Source organism: Periplaneta americana, chromosome 17, assembly GCF_040183065.1.
Source record: "Periplaneta americana isolate PAMFEO1 chromosome 17, P.americana_PAMFEO1_priV1, whole genome shotgun sequence".
Lineage (NCBI taxonomy): Eukaryota > Metazoa > Arthropoda > Insecta > Blattodea > Blattidae > Periplaneta > Periplaneta americana.
Genome location: NC_091133.1, coordinates 73,581,430 through 73,596,132, shown reverse-complemented (window position 1 = coordinate 73,596,132; position 14,703 = coordinate 73,581,430). Strand labels below are relative to the sequence as shown.

Below are 14,703 nucleotides of genomic sequence, written 5' to 3'. Positions count from 1 at the left end.
ATGGGATACGTGCTTCGATACTCCGGTCGGGCGTGGGTTCGAATGCCATTTGGGTTAATTATCTGACTCGATTTTTTACTTAGAAGTACGTCTTTTTCCTCACTACGTATTGGTACAGGGAACTTGAAAATTGACTGTCAAATAAAAATGTAACTCCATCCTTGTTCTCCTTGTATTCCCCTTGTTATCTTTGTGTTTCTTTTGTTCTCCTTGTATTCGCACTGTTATCTTTGTGTTTCTCTTGTTCTCCTTGTATTCGCATTGTTCCCCTTGTCTTCCCATTGTTCTTCTTGTATTACATTTGTTCATCTGTTCTCTTCACTCTCCTTGTATTCCCCTTGTTTCCCTTGTATTACACTTGTTCTTTTTCCTCTTGTTCTCTCTGTATTTCTCTTGTTCTCATTGTCTCCCCTTGTTATCCTCGTCTTTTCATTGTTTTTCTTCTATTCTCCTTATTCTTCTTGCATTCGTCGTACTCTTCTTGCACTCACCTTGTTCTCCTAGGATTCCTGCTGTTCTTGTATTTCTTTTGTTCTACATGGCTACCTCTTATTTTACTTGTATTCCACAGGTTCTACATATATTCCCTTTTTTTCTCCTTGTATTTCCATTGTTCTCCTTCCCTTTTTCCTTCGTTCAACTTGTTTGCTTTGTCTTCCTTGTATTCTCATTGTTTTCCTTTTATGCCCATTGATCTCTTTGTATTCTTCTTGTTCTCCTTGTATTTTCTGTGTACTCCTCGTATTTCCCTTGAACACCTTGTATTGTCATTGTGCTTCTTGAATTCCCATTGTTCTCCCTGTATTTCCCCTGTTCTCCTTGTTACGCGTGTTGTTCGTCAACAACCCTTCCTACGTAAAGATATGAAGCATACTAAAGTTATGCACCTGTCGACAGATGATCGCACCCAGACGTAGTTCTACGTAACTATATGAAGTACAGACTGATTATTTAGTCCTGACAGCTCAGCGACGCGAAAGAGGGCAAGTAATAAGAGTACTGGGGAGAGTTCCGGAGTAGAGATAGGAGTGAACCGTCAGTAAAGAAATGCAGTACAGCTTAACTGTACTGGAAACACACCGCTCTACCGCATGCGTGACATCCGATCGCTTTGAATGCAAGCGGCTGACTAACCTGAACACCCCTTGGCATAACTTAATGGACTCATCTGACCCAGGCGCACATTATCGGCGACTGTCAGGACTAAATAACCGTACTGTAGTTAGTAGTGTATGGTAAAGCTATACGCTGTCGATTTTTTTTCCCAAAGTTCTCCTAAACTGTAGGGAGAATATCTAATACCATAGCAATACATGGACATTTTTTAAAATCAAAATTCAGACTTATTAGTGATAGTAAGTTTTCTTTTGAAACTCTTCCCATATTCTTTATTATAAATTATCTTTTCAGTCTCAGTTTTCTTCAATTTAATATGACCTCTGTACTGGTGGAGTCTCCTGTCGTATAATGGTAAATACAGTAATATTCACAATGTAAAAAGGTATAGAATATTACTCATATTTTATAATGTTTATTTTTTACTTAAAATGTTTAGAAATAAATTCTAATATACAGACTGTGAAAAAAAATAAGAGGCCTTTGATATTAATTTTTGTATATTTGGAATCTGTATTAAATTTTGTGTATGAAGAGTAACATTTTCCCATTTTGCGTCAGTTTAAACCAACAAGTTTTTATACGAGATATTATGTGCATGTTTTAATGTGCATCAAACACTTTACAGTTTTTTACAAACATTGCTCTAAATGCGAACCATTCACAGCCAAACAATGTCCCAGTCTATTGCGAGAACTGTTCACAAATTCATAGGACTTATCTGTCGTTCCTTCAGTTCTTCAACATTAGTTGGTTTATTCCAATACACCCGTGACTACAAGTAACCTGATAAGAAATCCAGCGAGCTGAAATCAGATCATATAGTCGGCCATTCGATTTGTCCTCTTTCTCTGATCCATTTAACAGGGAATATTTCGTTCAGGAATTCGTTCCTTTACTCCATGCTGCGCAAAGTAAGGGACTCAGCGCGGAACATGTCTATGGATTTAGACACAGCCTTTCCTTGGACTAAGTTCTTAAGTCTCCGCCTGCCAAAGTGCTAGCAGCTCGGGCTACGAGAATCCTGGACCCGAGCTCATGGCAAACCTGTGGCAGCTGATCAGGAGCACCGTCTTTCTGAAATCAGAGGTTCTTCTGAAGAATACCTGGGAACAACCGTCTGATAGCACGAATAACATAATCACGCGAAAGCTTTAAACTTACCACAGTTTAAATTTTGGTAGTCTCTTGTTCAATCTTAAAGCTCGGTTCCCTTCACAGAAATGAGGATTGCAGCAATAGCTTCTCGATCCGTACCGGCCTCAATTTCAGTTACCTTTTGAGTAGCAGTGAATGTGGTGCCTTCTTTCCATCCGTACCTGCAGAAATTAAAATTCCTTTACTCTTCCAACAACTTCTTGTTCAGCATAGGACTTAGGTCAGCGCCGGGCATGAGAGCGGCTCCGTATAGCCGGCAAGAGCTGCTCTCGCTCCGCAAGGCACTTCAATTCCAAGCCAGAGCAGAACGTTCACGCAGTGGCGGATTCACATTGCAGCTACCTTCCCTGCATTTATAACAAGAGCCACGGTTGTTCTATTCATTCAGTCTGTCAGTACATAATAGTTTATAAGGATGTTACATCATTCCATTGTACAGTACAGAATTTATAATACTCGTTAATTTAATGAAATAAACTTCGCTCTACACACACAAATCATTAGGCTTATTTACACAATCTATATGCACAGTGCTTTAACAATTACATAATGGTATTAATAATATAAACATATGTAATAAAAGATTACAATCGGAAACACAAGAAGGAAATTATTAATAAACATTATCTTACACTTTTCTTTTGCATGAATAAACTATTGTAACAAAATCTTACTTCGATCGATCTGAAATCAATAAATATTTTCTATTTAAACAAAACTTCTTGAAACTCAATAACTAAAATAACTATGTGTTTGTTTTCCGAGACTTATGAGATCGTTTTATTTGCAGAAGCCGTTCAATGTTCGGAACATATGAATTAGCCATGTTCAATCTCAAAATATAATTTAGGTTTACGTTTGACATACAGCTTCTCAGGCGGATGCATTTTCAAAGTTCGCTATCCTACTACAGAGTCAATCACTGCACTGACAGTGAGTGACGTACAGTATGCAAACGTCACACTGCTCGGGAGAATTGCTCTTCAAAGTAAACAGCGCTCATTTCTCAGAATCACGTAATGTGCCCAGCCCTGACTTAGGTGAAGAAATAGAGTAACACAATAATGATTATTCGTGTTACAAAAAGAAAAACAATATATATTTATTTTAAGCTATAATTCACATTGCAGTGATTGCACTAGGGGAGAGTCGGGTAGTATCGGACATCGGGTAATATCGGACAGTGAATTTCTTTCATCTACCACACGATGATAGTACCTGATTGACATGGTTACGTTTCTGTGATGTCGCATAGAGAAACGTAACCATGTCATTCAGGTACTACCATATGGTGGTAGATGAAAGAAACGCACTGTCCGATACTACCCGATGTCCGATACTACCCGACTCTCCCCTATAAGTGTTATTACGATTATGTTCTCATACAAAAATGTACCCTATATTGTTATTTTTACAGTAAGTTATGCTTCGTCGACAGATAATCTGGTTGAGAAAATCTGTAGGCCACAGCAGGCTCAGTAACTTACCATTGTTAATTGTGCAAAAACAGAAGTTCAAAGATAGCGATTAAAATAAAAGTTAATAAAATCTGCCATAAATCACTTTGAGTTGCAACCCCGGAGACTAGTTATTTTATTTTCACCGAAAGACAATTATTAGGTAGCTGAATTCTAGATACTTAAGCAATTATAGGTATTCAGTGTGACGATTAATGCATGTAAATAAACACGTATCTAATTAGACCAATAAAATTCACTAACATGTTTTTACGCGGCAATTTAAAATGTTTGTAGGGTGATTTTGAACAAAAACAGTTAAAATTGTCTTCTAAAAAAGGTAGGCTACTATCTGTCTTTTTACTGAGAATCATTGATTAATTATCGATTAACGTGTATATTCTTTATAGAACGTTATCAGATGGCAGGCTGATGCAGTCACTGGAAAGTTTTTCTAGAAGCTGCCCTGCTGATGTTGAAAATTGTTTTTATATGAAACAATAGAGCATTTCAAAATAAAATATAGGCCTGCCCTTGAGTAACATGATTGTAGATGTTTGTACGATGATGATGAATACATGGCTTGCAAGTTTATTCAGAATATAATTTTTACATTTGGAAGTGAATAAATTTATGGGAAACCTAAACCAACTGTATAAAACAAAGGACTAAAAGCAAAAATAACTAGCGAATGTATTTCAATTGTTGTGTGGATACCCATAATTTTCTTCCCTGTATTACTTTGTCAGGACGGAGGATGTACTTGCAACCTGGTATTATGCATCACCCACTCTTGTTTCAAACCAGAGTGTACTAGTTTTCATGCAAGTGATTTGTCAGAATAAAAAACGAAGTGAACGGTACACGAGATTAAACGTGGGCAAGTATACGCTTCGATAAAAGTGCTGTGTACGTAAGGAAAGTCATCGTGTAAGCAGAATTAACTACTATAATTTTTGTTTTATTTTATGTCGTGTACATAAAATTGTTCGATCTTGAATTTTACTCCTCTTTGATAATTCATAACCCAGAAAGTTAAACCGTAGTTACGAGATAGTTGTATTGTTAGAATCACGTACTGGGATTATTTCTCAAATTTGATTAAACTGAAAGCTATCCTTCAAACAAAGTTGTAAAACACTTATTAAAATTTCCCGATAAATTAAAGACACATTCTATTTTCGTATGGAGAAAATGTAATAGGTTCTGAGAAGAAACCAAACAATCAATCCCAGATTACCTTCTTACGATACAATCACTAAATTAATTTAGGCACTTCATTGAAGTAGCCTATTATTTGACATAGAATTCGATTCATCACAATTTGAACAAGTGTAAACAATATTTATTTAATTTTTATGTACTCGTACATTTGGTGCGTTAAGGGGTTAGGTATAGCGTATAGCAGTTAAATTTTTGGAAATATTCAACAGTTTTTCCCTCCATTTACTGTATCTTGTACAATAATGGAAATTGGTATGTGTTAAACACTGTCCTTCTGCTGTATGAAAAAAAAATATATATTTTTACGATTTAAAAAAAAATATTGATATATTTTCTTTCTTTCTTTTTTTTTTTTTTTGTTTGTTTTTTCAAAATTCAAAATAATGGTAGTTCAGTGTTCAGTGATGAAGCGTTTCCCTCATAACTCATAAACTTGTTAACTTTTTCATGTTATCTCTCTTTTTTATTTTATTGCTGAAACTCATGTTTATAATATCATCCTCTTTCAATTACATTCCTTAATAAATAATATTTCTTTTTATTTTGTGTTAGAAGAAAATACTGATATTTTACCATTTTTAAAAATGAATTTATTTTTTATCAGACAATCTATCAAAGGTAGGGAATTGATCTTGCATCATATTGTAGATATGGCATGCATAAATACACACAAAAAATTTCATCACAGAATGTTGGATAGTTTTTTAGTTATGAGGGAAACGCTTTATCACTGCACAGTTCACATTTTTATATGGTTGCATATTGACCAATTCCATTTTTTATAATAATAATAGTTGAAAAACACACTATAAACTATAATACTAATATTATTTGAACAAGATAAAGGACCTGAGTTACTTCGAAACGCGAAAAAATTTCGTTCATGTCTAATTTATCTACTTCTCAACTCCTTCATAATACCACCAACAAACAGAAGCTGACATGGCAAAAGAATCCAACAGGCCATTTGAATTTTACATACGTCGTTTTTCATTTTAGTTGTATGGCTTGTAAATATGAAGGCAGTAGCAGCAGCATCAGTTGACTAGCGTAATGGCCGTGTCATCAGTCTGAAAGCAGTAGTGCGTTATTAATTGGGAAAGACAGACTGTATTAACAGTAGTAAAACACGAGATAAAGTTGCTGCTGTCCAAGTATCAAGCATGATATAATCTGACATTTAGCTCCAATAAAAGCACGTACTCTGTCGTGTGGGTCAAGGCGTAGATTGGCGATGTTGTTGAGTTGGTCAATCTAACTGGTTGTTGTTCAGCTTCCTCATGTCACGATGGCCTAAACATACTTAACTTCAGATTAGATTATTATATGCACTTTGAAATGATTAAGAGAACGGTTTTCAGGTGTAACAACTCTTGTACGAGAAGGAAGGCTTAAATGGTAATTCCTATGTAGATGAGTCATTCCAATCAAAGTATCAGCATAATCCACCTACTCCCAAGCCTTCCTTCTCCAGCTTAATTTAGCGTCAGTGAACGGGATTTCTTGTTATAGGTGTCAGTACAAGTTCTGCGATTATGTTCAAGCAAAAAGAAAAAAAAAAGAAGATATTCACTGTTGCAGTATTAGAGAAAATTAGAATTTCCGTATTGTTGCTTATTAGTAATTCAGATGCATATACGAGTATTTGTATCACGTTTTGAAAGTGTAACATATATGATGCGTATGATATTTTTGTCTGTTTTCAGCAATTTAACAAATAGGAGATTTTTTCGGCCGTGTATCAGCATTGCACAAAGTTACCACGATCTTCACGAGTGTCTCAAAGGTGACACATACTTTCTCAATAATATATTCTATAATGGATTCTATAGTTCCAAAGAAAAGAGTTTCAGCTAAAAATAAATATATACTCTGGTTTACAAAATAAATTATAAATAATCTCAAGTTAAAAGAATATTTCAGGAGAAGGATGCATTTTTATCTGAGTATAATAAAGAACAATTTAAACAAATTAGAAAGAGAGTTAAAACTATGATAAATAATGCGTGTCGTAGTTACGTTATCGAGATAGATAATACTTTTAAAAACGACTCTAAAGTATTTTGGAATTATATAAAAATAGGAGAACTAGCAAAAATACCAGAGCAAAGTTAATGACCAGGCAAGATCTCATTTTTATAGTAATAATTCTATTTCGGAAGCGTTTGCTGATTACTTTAGTTCGGTTTACCCTGTAAACATATCACACAACCCTCTAATAGAAAATACAACTGAGCCTGAGAATATTTGACTGCTATTAAAAAATTAAAGCCTAAAAGATCTTAAGGTCCAAATGATTTACCTCCTTATGTATTGAAAGCTTGTTCCGAAGTACTGATGTATCCTTTGTGTTTGTTGTATAACTTAATTTTGAAAACAAAAACTTTTCCAAAAATGTGGACATTAACAAAGGTTTGCCCTGTGTTTAAATCTGATGATAATAGTAAAATTGACAGATCTGAACTTCACAAGTACCAGTACCGAAAATGATATTAGATTATAAGTAGATAGATAGAGAAGTATTGCCAGGCCAAAAAAGCGATGAACACAACCCGTGAATTGTTGTTGATGTTGATGATGATGATGATGATGATTATGATTATGATGATGATAACGATGATGACGACGACGTGACGACAATTTTAACCATTGCCTACAACGATTGCAAAACTCTTAGAGTTGTTGTTTAGTCAACTGTCCGAAGACAGTTCTGAACATCACAGATGATATCAACAAGGTATCACTTATGAAGTTATGAGGCAACTAGGCCAGAAGATAATGGGATAGAATGGCCAGTTCCTTTCCCCTCCATTGCTTACATCGCCGACTAGTTACACATTACATTAGTCACACTTCGGATGCATACAAACAATTGAGGTATACTGCCTGTAATAGATGTACATCAGCCAGAACCTCAATCAGAGGATAGCCTACTCTTAGAGCTATATGTGTATAATACAATAAATTTAGTCAGTACCTATTTTATTTTGTCGGTTACGTGTTTGCCATTAAACGGGTTATTTTAAGTTTAATAAACGGCCTTCTATCGGAAGGAAAGTGTATCTGGCAGGACAGATGCAATGCAGATTGAAAGAACATTGCTAGTTATACAAAACATGTTTGTTGGTTTTGTTTCATCCACAAGGGAATTTCTTCAGTGCCCATTATTTTCGCTAACATTTAAAAAATCAGGACAATAATTAATTTTATCTCATAGACACTATCATGTCAGAAATTATTTTCCCACTTCTTCTTTTTCTTTTTCTTCTTTTTCATCATGATAATCATCATAATCTCTGTAATTTACTAGGGTCAGACTTTATGGACCTGTTTCAATTTCACGACAGTTAATTTTTTTCCCCCTTGACCTTTCAAAATTTCTCCTTCCAATAAGTCTGTAGTTGATTATTAACTTTTCTAAATCTATCAGTGCTAATTCTTTCAGGCGTGTTCTTTCCATTATATGTTCTGTTATTTTTCCTGTTAAGTTAAAATATATATTTACCGGTAACTTTAGTCCTTGAATCTAAGAGTAGAATTGTTTATAGGTGGGCCTACTGCAATGTTTCTCAAAAGCCTAAATTCCATTAGATTGTTATGGTACTTTCCACAGTCTAAACTTAGTTACATAAAAAGTACATTAAAATTCACTTAATTTGTTCCTAGACTGGCAACTAATTTCTAAAAATACACAAATTGTGTTTTTGTAGAGATCCTCAATGTTGCTTTGTATAAGAAAGGCAACTTTCTTTACATCTGTACGCATATCCCTGCAGAATATAGATCTTATTCCATTTTAGGACGATTTACTCAGTCGAATGCTACCTCCATGTTACGTACGCGGCCACAATTTTCAGTAAAGTGGTTGCTGTGCTCGGAATTACATTACTTTGAATTTCAATTATTCATTCCGAGCAAGAAAAGGCGAAGTTATGTCTATTATATTTATGACACATAAAGTAGCCTAACTCTGTCCCTGAATGAGAGGCTGAATGCAAAGTTTACTAGTAATTTCTCGTCCACGTCAAAATTCAAGTGTGATAATAATCAGAATTGTTGATTTAATCCTATCAGCTGCATAGAAATGTATCCCACCATTCACAACTGCAGACTGGGAAAGGCTGGATAAAACTTATTAAAATATTTGGAGGCGTTTTAATTAACTTTTAACTTGACGCAGTATAACTCTTATATTGTGTACGTACAGTAAATCTACTACGGAAGAAGTTAGAAATTGTACGTTCGTCTGTAGGAAATCTAAACTGTATTCCCGCTGGTGCATGCACCGTATTGCTTGTCAGCTACCATCTCCCATATTTACAGAAATGTCAGTGTGTTTAGTCATACAGCCTCATCAATCTTCATTTTAACGTGAATAACGGTTGTGTTTTTCTGTTAAATTTCCTAAAACATTTAGCTTAAACGTCTTAACAACTAGAGTGACGAATTTACATCTGTTAAAAGAAACGTAGTCTACAAGGGAACTGAACAGAGATATGTCAATTTTTAGTTCCTTTGCTCGGTTGAAAAGTGCAAAAGTGTGATGACAATCACATTTTATATAGATATAGGAATGTTGCTTCTATATTTTGCTGTAAAAGTCTGTGATAAATTAAAGAGAGCATAAAAAATATATAGTTTCTATTCTTCTACAAATTGCATACGTGATGAACTAGGCATCATTGCTCAATATTTAATATAAACGTCTCAGTGATGATATCCTTAAAATAAGAATTACTGCTACAGCAATAGTTCACACTAACCATAAATATTAAACGCAGTATAACCTTAGGCGCATATAAAATATAGGATTTATATCCCACACAACGTATTGTTTCTTTTTTCTCTCTCGGAGTAATGTTAAAATTTAGTAGTTTTCCGTTTTGGGCTAAAGGAAATGATGATAAAATAGTAGAAAGAGAACAATTTCGAGAATGTACTGTCATATCTAGGGTTGCCACCTTTACAATAATGAAGCAAGGGACATGAGCTTAAAAATAAGGGACATTTCACACAAATAAGGGACATAATCTGAAATATATTGAAAATAATAATTACCGGTCCGCCAGAGCTAATGCAGGATGTTCTGCTTGTCAGTGTCGGATTCACGAATTCCACTCAGGCCAAACGTCGGATTTGGAACAATTATCGCATATCGAGGACGCACGATGGGTCACTGCGATTTGGCTCCTCAATGGCTGGACCCGAAACGGGTCCTTGAGCTTAGGCTTGCTTTTTAATATGAGATAATTGTTCAAGTCCGACAGGTGGCCGGGGACATTCGCGAATCCGATGCTGGCAGGTGAGCTGTCATGCCTCAGCCGTGATAGAGCCAGGTCCCGTAATCGGACGAGTAGCCTGATAAACCCCAGGGTTCGGAGTCCCAGGCCCTTCCTATATCTGCATCGAGTAACCTGATAAATCGCAGGACTTCGCACAACCTATTTTCAACTGTTGCAAATGACATATTAATTGAGGGGAAGGTGAAGAGAGTTGGTAGAATGATAGAGGGAAACGAGAGTAGTCCTACCACAGTCTAATATATACAGTCACGAAGCTTGAGTTTATGAGGGTACTAGGAACAATAGACTTGCATTGTCTGTAATGAGGCGATAGTAGCGATCCTAGTAGTTAGCAACTATCTATAGATGCATATTTACTACGTAGTCCTACCCCGAGAAAAAAAAGAAACCTTTGTAACGTCTGCTTTGTCCACCGCAAATTCCATCACGAACTCGGGTCGCCTGGGTGGAAGACCAGCGCCTAGTACAGTAGAGTCTCGTTAATCGGAACTAATTGGGACCAAGACCTATTCGGATTATAAGATTTTCGGATTAACCGAAATATTTCCTGTAATGCAATGCATGCTATTCACGAGCGCTGAGAGACTGTGGTGGGGTGGTGGAAGTACCTTGTTGCTATTTTTAGAACCACAACCAACAGGTTCACTTCATTGCAACAACAGAAATTTACTGATTTTATGAACATGACAGATGTGTAAATTATATACAGAAAACACTAATTGTTGTAAGTACCCTCGAATGTGCTATTTTCATAATTTTTTAAAGTAAAATAAATTGAGTGAATATATACATTTTTTTTTTCTTTTCGCTACATTATACTATTACAATAAATTTAGGTTTTTTCTTAAAATAATTTTGTTCGGATTAACCAGATTTTCGGATTCGCGTAGTTCGAATTAACGAGACTCTACTGTACTTGAACCATAGACGCGGCATGGGCCACAGTGAGTCGAATCCATCTCATGTCCGGCTCTCGAAAAGCAAGTCAAAGTGGGTGTCGCTGGAGCTGGTATTAGTTTAAGTACCGGAGTTCAATCTTAATGGCTTGCGGCATGATTATTGTACTGTATATGAGATATTCTGTAGATGCTCAAGGCTTTCATTAAGATGAATAACCATTAAGGCGAATTATGTAGTAAGTCATAGTGAGTACTATGTAGCAGGGGCGGCCCGTCCTTATGTGCTACAACACAATGATAATTTTTGCTCAAATAAAGTGTTTGCAATACCATAGTATTTGATCCGCCATTTAACAATTTCCCGTTGTTATGTTCATGACGCGTTATAGAGTGTTTAGTCTTCGCTCTTTGGTGCCTCAGGGGGTTCGTTGTGCTACTCAAAACTCTACATGAAAATGTAGACAGTTAATGCGCATGTGCGAAGCTGAAATAACTGCTCTGATTGGCTATTTTTACGCGGGGAAGTGCTGTAGTCAGCTTCAGCACAACACAGCTTGCAGATTGCAAAAGTGAAGCGTAAGGAAATAATGCTTGTTTGTGGAGGAACTCGGAACTATTTACAATGTATTCGGTAATTCAAATGTTCGACTGCTGCTGCCATCTACCAGTTTTTTGAGGTTCCTCCTGAATCAGTCAGCAAGCGACGGAAAATTGAATCCCAGAAAATTGATGCCAAGGAGGTATGTAACCGTATAATTCAGGAAACTACTCATCGTTTCCAATCTTTAAGCTACCTAGACGCAATAAAATTGTTAAACAGCGAATTTTTTGTCATTTTTTTTGCATAATTTTCCTGAACGCGAACTTGAAGTTGCTGTCAACAGCTATACTGTACTGAACAAAAGAATGTTAAAGACACAACTTGGAGTTCTATACGGAAGATCCGACTTCCGAAATATAGATGGCTGTTCAATTGTTACAAAACATAGTCTCCAACAATTCACGGGATCCATTCTGTGAAGTAACGAAGTTGTTAAATATTTTGGTTACAATACCAGTGACCACTGCTGAGCCAGAAAGATGTTTTTCTTGCTTGAAACGCATAAAAACGTTTTTAAGGAACACTATGTCCCAGGATCGCCTCACTGCTCTTGCAATACTGTCAATAGAAAAGAGTATAATGTCCAGGATGGAGGTGTTTAACGTTTAACACCAGGGTAATTGACAAGTTCTGCAGTAGGAAGGAACTCCATATTTCGTCACTAGGCGAGTCTCAAATTAAGATAAATGCATATAAGTGTATACAGTAGGCCGATATAGAGATTGTAGCACACTCATTATTTTGACCACCAGCCGCTACTGCTATGTAGTATTATATTTAAATTCTTGCTATTGAAGACGATCCTTTCTATAAGTTACAGTATTTCTGAATATCAGACTGCAAGATCATTACTATTGATCACGAGTCATAAAATAACAAGATAGTGTTTGTACGTTCGCTCCTGAAGCATGTGTTCTGTTGCAGGGGGCGTGAAGCGACGCCATTCCTGGAGCAGCGACTCCGACTTCCAGCTGCCAGAAAGGTTGCTGGACAGCGAAGAACAACAGTCTCCGAGCACTTGGTACATCCAAGAGTTGGTAAGTCTTTTTGAACAACCGTTTCAGTGATTTTTTATTTGAATGCAGTTTTAACGTGAAATGCTCATATGTTTGACATTCGCGAGATCTGGTCAGGCTTCCTGCATCCAAGCGCGCTACGTCACGCAAGCGATAAGAGCTGCACTGTTCCGCTCAGACTGTGAATATGTATAGTAAATGTAAAAGCTTAACGAAATATTCAACTTAATTTTAATTCAATAAAAAATTATTACTCATACACAAATGCTGGAACTATAAAGACAGAAACAGTTCATTTAACATAGTATAATTATAAAGTACTTAACTGTGAAATTAAGCAAATGACTCCAATTATTTAATGACATATTATTATTCATTACAGTTTCAAACAAGTCATTGGCTTCATATTAATATGTAAAGTGTTTGACTGTCAATTGCATTATTGTTTCGAGGCTATGTCTCATTTAATGAGCAAGCAATTATGAAGTAATGAACGAGAAGGCTATGCCTTGTTAAATTTAAATGCCGGGAATATAAAGACAGAAATAGTTTATTTAAAATAGTCTGGTTTTAAAGAACTAAACTGTGGTAGTCTATTAATTTCCAAATGAATCCACTTCTCTCTAATAACATATTATTATTCATTACAATTTCAAACAACTCATTGGCGTGTGTGATTCGTTTCCACTTTCAATTGCATTGTTGTCTCGAGACTAGGCCTCATGGAATAGGAAGCAATTATAAGTAATTAACGAGAAGGCTTCGCCTTGTTAAATTTAAATGCGGGGAGTATAAAGACAGAAATAGTTATCTTAACATAGTCTAATAGCAATCAAGAACAGCATAAACGCTCCACGTAATTATAGGGATTCGACAAATCCCCTGTCACTTTCATTATATTTACAATATTGCCTGCATTAATGTAGACGCGCCGTTAGCCGAATGGTTAAAGCAGCCGTTTTCAACGTGTGCCGCGAATGATCCGCTGATGTGTGACGAGAAAATGAAAGTGTTAAGGTTGTCATAGCAAAAATTAGAAAAATAGAAGTGAAAAGAGTAGTAAAAAAGTAACTCCGCAAGAGTTAACATTCAGTAAACGCAGTGTAGGTGTGCGAGTGGCAGAGAAGAGAATGACTGGCGCGCAGTCAGGGTTGCCAAGTCAGTAAAGTCTGAATACCGTAACCAACCTTTAAAACTGTCGTATTGCACCTGTTCTTATGAAAAAAATATCCCCCTAGTTAGGAACCACTTCTGTACATTATATGAGTGTGTCGCGGGATTTTAAATTACAAATTTAGTGTGTCACATGTTGAAAAAGGTTGAAAAAAAGTCAACTTTTCACGCATGAGACTTGGGGTAATGCCTTGTGAGTCCAAATAGAATTTTTGGTTAAAAAAGACGGGAGTTTGGAGTAGATTTTCGGTACTGCTATCATTTTACCATTTTTCCATTAATCATGATCAACATGCTGGTGGACTGTAGATTCACCTCCACGTGACACATTGCGGCCAGGGTTTCTTTCAGGAGGTGCCCATGGGGGTATTACTCCCAGACTGAGTCAATTACCCTCGCAGAAAAACTATAAATTTTATATTTTTATTTTTATTTTGCACTAATAAAAATGTAAAATTTATATTCAAAATACTAATAGGCAGTTGAGTGTGATTGTGTCTGTGTCTAGTGGCTGTATTGTGAAACAATTACCAATATGAGTGATACGCGTAAGGGAAGAACTTCATTATCTCATTTCATTAAAAAGCAAAACCTATATCATCTGATCATAACTCAGATGTGAATGCCGGTACTCCTAATTGCTCTTAGAACTATGAAAATAAAGGTGATTGTATCTCTTCCCAACATGCAAATATTTTCAGGGTATGCTGCCTATATTATCAGGATCTTCCCTACAGTCTGAAAAGCAGATAAAAA

At 36.0% G+C, this 14,703-nt stretch overlaps 1 protein-coding gene across 2 annotated transcripts in view; it reads left to right on the top strand.

Moving 5' to 3' along the window:
- The window catches only part of LOC138693043 (uncharacterized), a 245,026-nt gene that overhangs the window by 156,154 nt on the left and 74,169 nt on the right, over positions 1-14,703 (top strand). For both annotated transcript variants that reach the window (XR_011330213.1, XM_069816582.1), the window contains exon 3: positions 12,683-12,795. Coding sequence is in view for 1 of the 2 variants with exons in the window: in XM_069816582.1 (XP_069672683.1) it covers positions 12,683-12,795 (113 nt within the window). In the remaining variant the exon portion in view is untranslated. The remainder of the gene's footprint in view (positions 1-12,682; positions 12,796-14,703) is intronic.